The sequence below is a fragment of the Arachis stenosperma genome, chromosome 6 (genome assembly GCF_014773155.1).
Source record: "Arachis stenosperma cultivar V10309 chromosome 6, arast.V10309.gnm1.PFL2, whole genome shotgun sequence".
Classification (NCBI taxonomy): domain Eukaryota; kingdom Viridiplantae; phylum Streptophyta; class Magnoliopsida; order Fabales; family Fabaceae; genus Arachis; species Arachis stenosperma.
The window spans coordinates 100,934,187-100,942,690 of NC_080382.1; the positions used below are offsets into that span (position 1 = coordinate 100,934,187).

The 8,504-nt window shown below is 37.2% G+C and overlaps 1 protein-coding gene across 1 annotated transcript; it reads left to right on the forward strand.

The window, feature by feature from the left end:
- Positions 1 to 243: 243 nt before the first annotated feature.
- LOC130934334 (uncharacterized) lies at positions 244 to 711 on the forward strand. The gene has a single exon (XM_057863913.1). It carries the CDS (start codon positions 244 to 246, stop codon positions 709 to 711), a length of 468 nt encoding a protein of 155 aa, XP_057719896.1.
- Positions 712 to 8,504: the final 7,793 nt, after the last annotated feature.

Genomic DNA, 8,504 nt, shown 5'->3' on the forward strand with positions numbered 1-8,504 from the left:
AACAAATGTTTATTGCATGTTTTTGTTCTAATAAAGAGACTATGACTTCAGCTACCAATGTTTCTACATAATTAGCAGTATTCCTATGCTGAAAGATTCAAACTTTAAGGTTTGGAAAGATACTGTGGAAATTGTCCTCGGTTGTATGGATCTGGATATAGTTTTTCGAGAGGAGAAACCCACTTCCACTCTAGAAAATCTCAATGAGGTTAAAATAGAACCAATCGAATGAGCCTTATGATCATGAAGCGCTCAATTCCTGAGACATTTTGGGGCTTAACTACTGAGGATAAAGATGCCAAACAGTTCCTAAAAGATGTTGAAAAATTCTTTGCTAAGAATGAAAAGGTGGAGGCAAGTAGCCTTTTGAGCAAACTTGTCTCCATGGGGTATAAAAGTAAAGGGAACATAAGGGAGTACATTATGAAAATGTCTCATCTTGCTTCTAAATTGAAAGCACTAAAGTTAGAGTTGTCTGAAGATTTACTTGTGCATTTCATTTTGATCTCTCTTCCTGCACACTTTATGCAATTCAAAGTGAGTTATAACACTCTGAAGGACACTTGGTCCTTAAATGAGCTTATATCTCATTGTGTGCAAGAAGAAGAGAGGTTGCAGCAAGATAAGACTGAAAGTGATCGCATAGTTTCATCTTCTCAGTATAAAAGAAAGCGTGATATTACTGTGGATGCACCTTCTCAGCAAAAATAGGCTAAGAAATAGGATCAAGTTTTAACCTGTTTCTTCTGTATGAAGGTGAGACATATGAAGAAGGATTGTACCCAATATGCCACTTAGCGTGTAAAGAATGGTATAATTCTTACTTTCTTTTGTTCTAAGGCTTGTTTAAGTTATGCACCTGTTGATACTTGGTGGGTAGATTCCGCTGCTACTACTCATGTAAGTGTTACTATGCTGGGTTGCCTGTGGAGCCGATCGCCAAGTGATGCTGAAAGATACATCTATGTGGCAGACGGCAATGTAGTTGCAGTCGAAGCTATAGGAACATTTAGATTATGCTCTACGAGTGGAGTTTACTTGGATTTATTAGAGACATTTTATGTACCGTCATTTAGACGGAATTCGGTTTCTGTTTTTTCGTTTGGATAAATCAGGTTATTTTTGTTCATTCAAAAACAATAAAGTCAGTCTCTTTTATAATTTGAATAATATTTGCTCTGGTCATTTGGTGGATAATCTATATAGGCTTGATTTGAATTCCTATAATAATAAAATACTACAAACAGGTACAAAACAAAAATTAAATGAGAATTTGGCATCATTGTGGCACAAACACCTAGGTCACATCTCTAAACATAGAGAATTTAGAGGCTCGTGTTGGATGGAATTCTTGGATACCTAAATTTGGTAGACTTTGAAGACTGCATTAAGTGCATAAAGGGTAAAAGGACAAATGAAAGAAAATTAGGTGTCGAGAGAGCTAAAGATGTCTTAGAACTGATACATACCGATATATGTGGCCCATTCCCTACTATCTCTTAGAATGGACAACGGTACTTTTATTATGTTCAAAGATGATTACTCTCGTTATAGTTATCTATATTTAACTCATGAAAAGTCCCAACCCTTGGATGTTTTCAAATCTTTCAAAGCTGATGTTGAACTTCAACTTGGAAAAAAAAATTAAAGCTATCAAATCTAATCGTGGTGGTGAAAATACTATGTAGGATATGATGATTTAGGTGAGCATCATCTCGGGCTTTTTGCTCTTTCTCTAGAGGAGTATGGTATTGTTCTGCAATACACCGTGCTAGGCAAACCTAGCATGAATGGTGTTGCAGAGCGAAGGAACCGAACTCTTAAGGGCATAGTGAGAAGTATGATTAGTCATTCTTCCTTGCCTGAATCACTCTAAGGAGAAGTATTAAAGACCACAGTGTACATCCTTAATAGGGTACCAAGCAAAGTAGCTGACAAAACCAATTATGAAAATTGGACTGGAAAAAGGCCCATTATAAAGTATTTGCACATTGGGGGATGTTCAACTAAGGCACAACCTTATAGGCCGCATGAAAGAAATTGAACTCAAGGACAATTAGTTACTACTTTTTTGGTTATGCTGAGTGTTCACGGGGGTACAAGTTTTACAATCCTGCATCAAGGTCTATTTTTAAAACGGAAAATGCGAGATTTCTTGAGAATGTTGAGTTTGGGGGAAAGAAAATATTAAGAATGTTGCTTTTGATGACGATTATAAGAACCTGCGTTTTCACATAAAACCGTTGTAAAAAAGTGATTTTAGTGCCCGGAATATATTAAAAATTTAGAAGTTTTAATTTGAAAATATAAATGAGAAATTTGGTTTCAGTGAATTTGTCTGAGTTGGAAAATGTATTTCTTTCGAAAGGTTTTTGTAAAAATGGGTATTAGCGATTAAGCCGGCAGTACTGGCTCTGGTATGTCCAGTACCGCGTATTTTGGAAAATAATATTTTGAAAAGTGATTTATTGTTTTAAAAGGATAAAAAAATCATTTAGAATAAAAAACCGGACATTAATTTTAGAGGTTTTGACCCAAAGTGGGCCAAACGGACCAAAAACGCTAACGGGTTGGACCGGACCTAAACTAGGCCCAAGATCCAACCTATATAAACTCATTTAATGAGCTTTGAGCTCATTTTCCAGCCCTAAGAGAGAGAGGGCCGCAGTTTTTAGAGAGGAGAGGAGAAGAGGGATGACACTATTCATCCTCTACTTCCGGAAGCCATAACTTTTGATCCGAAGTTCCGATTGACGAACCGTTTGCGGCCACGCGAAGCTCTTGTCGAGTTCTATGTTTCTATAAGCAAACCTAGTAAAAAGTCATATCTGTCTTCCTAGTTTTGTTCCCTAGATTTCTGCTTTTTTGAGGTTATAGTTTTGAGTAGATTTTGTGGTTTTGGTTGTTTAGGTGATCTCTAGTAGCAGGTAAATGTTGGATTTTACCCCTAATCATGTTGGATAAGGTAAGGTTTTACTAAACCCTTGTGTTTAGTTATTTTGTGTATCTTAGATTTTGATTTTGGTATATATATGTGTTGTTAGTTTGAGCTTTGGTATTGGTTGGAGTTGGTTGAGGCTTTGGATCAAGCTTGGTGGCTTCGTTTTGGTGTTTGGTGCATTTGGGATTCGGCCAAGGTATGATTTCGATTTTCTTTATGTAATATGTAATGTTTCTGGACACTTAGACTAGTTGACCTTAAAATAGGATTGACTGTTGTGGGTGTATGAGTAATTATATGTGAATTGATGTTAATTATTGGTGTATGAAATTATTGTGGATGATGATGATTATTGGAGATTATTGATGTTGATGAGTATTGATGATGATTATTTATATTGATGGATAATGAAAATTTTGAGAAATTATTATGAGTTAATGTAAAATGTTTATGGTGGGTTGGAATAAAGGATATTGATGATTATGACGTTTGATGACATATATTGATGATGATTTTTTATTGTTGGTTATTGTGGTTATTGAGAATTTTTGGGTATCATTGGTGTTGATGAGCTTTATGATGGATTTGGTTGATGATGGATAGGATTTGATAATGATTATTGGAATTTATAAGGGTTTGTTTTGGTAGTTGAGGTTGTTGTTGATTGATTATGATTATGAGTATGGATTTATGATTAAGTAGGAAATTATAAATTTGGTAGTGAGATATGGTATAATGGTTGAGTAATTTAAGTGAAATTGAGAAGATATGAAGAAGTAATGTGTTGTGTGTGGCAGTGGTTTATGATGATTGGGTAGGTTTTGATTTGGTTTAGAATGGAAAGTTGGTTAAAATTGAGGTTTTGAGGCTTTTGGGTAAATGTTGGTTTTTGGTGAACTTTATCTGATCATAACTTTTGCCTCGGTTTTTAAAATTGATTGAAAATTCTTTAGAATGAAAGCTTATTGAAAACCCTTTAAATTTATATAAATTTTACCGAATTTGGAATTTTGTAGAGGAAGTTATGATCATTCAAAGTTGGTATTGAAAATATGAAATTCTGCAAAGTTGCAGAATTTCAGGATTTTTTGATATGTGCACACGCACAACTCTACGAAAGTTCTATTCTGTGCGGACGCACAGACCTATACGTACGCACAGGCAGGGGAAAGGGCTCTAGTATCAACGCTAGCATAGGTTGTGCGCGCACACATCGATGAAGAATTACGACCTGTGCGGACGCACAGCCCTGTCCGCACGCACAAGTCGGGAGGGGACGTCTGTTAGGGGCGCTCGCACAGCTTGTGCGAGTGAACAGACTATATAAATTTTAGTTCCTGTGCGTACGCACACTTTCGAAATCTTCCTGGGCGTGCGCATGCACACCCTTTTGCGGACGCACACACCCTATTTCATAAATTTGAACTTTGTTTTCAAGTATTTCACCTTCCCAACAAGGTTGTAAGCTTCTATAACACCATTTTAAGGCTTTTGGGATCGATTTGGGTATGAGAATAAGGGAAATAGGCTAAGGGTTTTAGTTGATGATTATTTTAAAAAGTTAGAGAACAGAGGCTTTGGTTTCTGGTGTACCGAGGATGGGTTTGGTTGAATGTGAAGTAAGAAAGACATATGAATTGAAAAATCGACAAACTAGTGAGATTGGAATAGAAAATCATGGATAGATGATGGTTTTGATGAGTTGAGAAATTGGAAATGGATGAGTATGGTTGATGGAATGAGAATGAGTGGAAGTGTGCTATGAGGAGTGGCCTCTGAATTTTATTTCATAATTATAACATGCATTGTTATCCGTCGTAGGGGCTGTGGTAGTATCCTGCCTACGTTCGGATGAGGGGCTTGAAGCTGAACTTCTCACTCATATTGATTGCTCCAGAGGAAGGTGGTAGGGGACGCTCCCTCGGAATATTTCCCTCTAAAAGAAGAAGGTGGTAAGGCACGCTCCCTCGGAATTTTCCTCCTGAGCATGGGTTTCTCTCTGATTGCAAGGTGATAAAGCACTAACCCATGGAATCATGCGACAACCAGAGGAAGGTGGTAGGGCACGCTCCCTCAAAATATTTTTCTCTAAAAGGAGAAGGTGGTAGGACACTCTCCCTCGGAATTTTCCTCCTTATGTGCAATAGAGAGACTAATCCGAGAGTTGTCGACTGGATTTGCTGTCGGGTTTGGCACAATAACCGACATGTGATATCACAGCCAACATGGCAGACATTCATCATGTGCATCTTCTATATGCTTGCTTGCTTTGTTTACTTGAGTTTGCCTAATTTTATAACATGCTTACCTTCTTCTTGAATTACTTATTGTAGATGAATTCTATTTGTGTTTTACTTGCCTGCATTATTTGTGATTGTCCAATGATAGGAGGTTAGGTAGGCGGTGGCGATGGGATCGCACGGAGGTTAGGTTGGCGACGACTGTAGGATACATTGGTGTGATCAGTATTAGTTAGAATTCTCCTAGGTTTAAACAACCCTGGTTTATGGTTTATGTTCTTAGTATATTTATTTATTTTGTTCTAAGCAAGAATATCAATATGTGATGTGGAGTTCTAGGATTTCTTTCGGCGTCTTGGGGCCTTACATCTTACATCATTGGGCACTGTTACCATACTGAGAACCTCCGGTTCTCATTCCATACTTTGTTGTTGTTTTTCAGATGCAGGTCATAATCTACTTCAGTGAGATTACGTATATGGTGACAGAGCGGAGTATCGTTCCTCCTTGGTTTAATTTATATTACTTTATTATAGTTACTCTCACATCTTTTTGTGTTTTAACTTTATGTCCTTAGAGGCTTACTTGAGAGATAGGTTGTATAAGCTGTTTTAATTCTAAAACTCTATATATCTCTATTTGTAACTAGTTGGCTTAAACTCCGCAAGCTGCGGCTAGTTCTCTATGATTATTGTATTCTCATATTTATATATGTTCTACTCTCTTACTGGTGCACGAATTTGCAATCCGTACAACTAACCAGCAAGTGCACTGGGTCGTCCAAGTAATACCTTACGTGAGTAAGGGTCGATCCCACGGAGATTATTGGTTTGAAGCAAACTATATTTATTTTATTAATCTTAGTCAGGAGGCCAATAAGATTATTTGGATTTAATTGTAAGAAGTCAAAGTGTTTAAAATTATTAGAAAAATAAAAGAGAATCAAATCGTTACTTGGTGTGCAGTAATGAGAAATATGTTGGAGTTTTGGAGATGCTTTGTCCTCTGAACTTCAACTCTTCCTTGAAATCCTTTTCCACACGCAAAGTCCCTTCCATGGCAGGCTCTATGTAGGGTGTCACCGTTGTCAATAGCTACTTCCCATCCTCTCAGTGAAAACGTTCCTATGCTCTGTCACAGCACGGCTAATCATCTGTCGGTTCTCAATCAGGTTGGAATAGAATCCATTGATTCTTTTGCGTTTGTCACCAACGCCCAGCCTTCAGGAGTTTGAAGCTCGTCACAGTCATTCAATCCCAGAATCCTACTCGGAATACCACAGACAAGGTTTAGACTTTCCGGATTCTCATGAATGCCGCCATCAATCCGGCTTATACCACGAAGATTCTGAGTAATGAATCTAAGAAATACTCATTCAATTTGATGTAGAACGGAGGTGGTTGTCAGGCACACGTTCATGGATTGAGGAAGGTGATGAGTGTCACGGATCATCACCTTCTCCATAATTAAGCGCGAATGAACATCTTAGATAAGAACAAGCATGTTTGAATGGAAAATAAAGGAATTGTATTAATTCATCGAGACGCTGCAGAGCTCCTCACCCCCAACAATGGAGTTTAGAGACTCATGCCGTCAAAAAGTATGTAATTCAGATCTGAAAATGTCATGAGGTACAAAATAAGTCTCTAAAAGTTGTTTAAATAGTAAACTAGTAACCTAGGTTTACAGAAAATGAGTAAACTAAGATAATTGGTGCAGAAATCCACTTATGGGGCCCACTTGGTGTGTGCTGGGGCTGAGACTAAAGCTATCCACGAACTGAGGCTTTTCTTGGAGTTGAACTCCAAGTTATAACGTGTTTTGGGCGTTCAACTCCGGATCATGACGTGTTTCTGGCGTTTAACTCCAGACAGCAGCATGTACTTGGTGTTCAACGCCAAGTTATGTCATCTATCTTCGCGCAAAGTATGAACTATTATATATTGCTGGAAAGCCCTGGATGTCTACTTTCCAAAGCCGTTGAGAGCCCGCCAATTGGACTCCTGTAGCTCCAAAAAATCCATTTCGAGTGCAGGGAGGTCAGGATCCAACAGCATCAGCAGTCCTTTTTCAGCCTAACTCAGATTTTTGCTCAGCTCCCTCAATTTCAGCCAGAAAATACCTGAAATCACAGAAAAATACACAAACTCATAGTAAAGTCCAGAAATATGATTTTTGCCTAAAAACTAATAATATTATATTAAAAACTAATTAAAACATGCTAAAATCTATATGAAATTACCCCCAAAAAGCGTATAAAATATCTGCTCATCACAACACCAAACTTAAACTGTTGCTTGTCCTCAAGCAACTAGATAAATAAAATAGGATAAAAAGAAATTAAGGAACAATAATATCTCAGAGTTTCAAGTGAAGCTCAGATTCTAATTAGATGAGCGGGACTAGTAGCTTTTTGCTTCTGAACAGTTTTGGCATCTCACTTTATCCTTTGAAATTCAGAATGGTTGGCATCCATAGTAACTCAGAATTCAGAAAGTATTATTGATTCTCCTAGTTTAGTATGTTGATTCTTGAACACAGCTACTTTATGAGTCTTGGCCGTGGCCCTAAGCACTTTGTTTTCCAGTATTACCACCGAATACATAAATGCCACAGACACATAATTGGGTGAACCTTTTCAGATTGTGACTCAGCTTTGCTAGAGTCCCTAATTAGAGGTGTCCAGAGTTCTTAAGCACACTCTTTTGCTTTGGATCACGACTTTAACCACTCAGTCTCAAGCTCTTCACTTGGACCTGCATGCCACAAGCACATGGTTAGGGACAGCTTGATTTAGCCGCTTAGGCCTGAATTTATTTCCTTGGGCCCTCCTATCCATTAATGCTCAAAGCCTTGGATCCTTTTTACCCTTGCCTTTTGGTTTTAAAGGCTATCAGCTTTTTCTGCTTGCTTTTTCTTTCTCTCTTTTTGGCATTTTTTTTTCGCAAGAAATTTTTTTTTACTGCTTTTTCTTGCTTCAAGAATCAATTTCATGATTTTTTAGATCATCAATAACATTTCTCTTGTTCATCATTCTTTCAGGAGCCAACAATTTTAACATTCATAAAATTCAATATCAAAAATATGCACTGTTCAAGCATTCATTCAGAAGACAAAAAGTATTGCCACCACATATAAATAATTAGCATTTTCCTTATTAAGAACTCGAAAAAATTAAATTGCCTCTTTATTCTACAAATCTACTATTTTATTCATGTTTGATGATGATGAAAAAAATAAGTTATAACTTAATTGGGAATAAAGCCAAAATAGATATGCTAATTACTACTACTCCTATATAACTTCTAAGGTAAAATCCTATA

Bases quoted from the DNA above. Each gene is read 5' to 3' on its own strand.
- LOC130934334 (XM_057863913.1), top strand. From the start codon at position 244: ATGAAGCGCTCAATTCCTGAGACATTTTGGGGCTTAACTACTGAGGAT.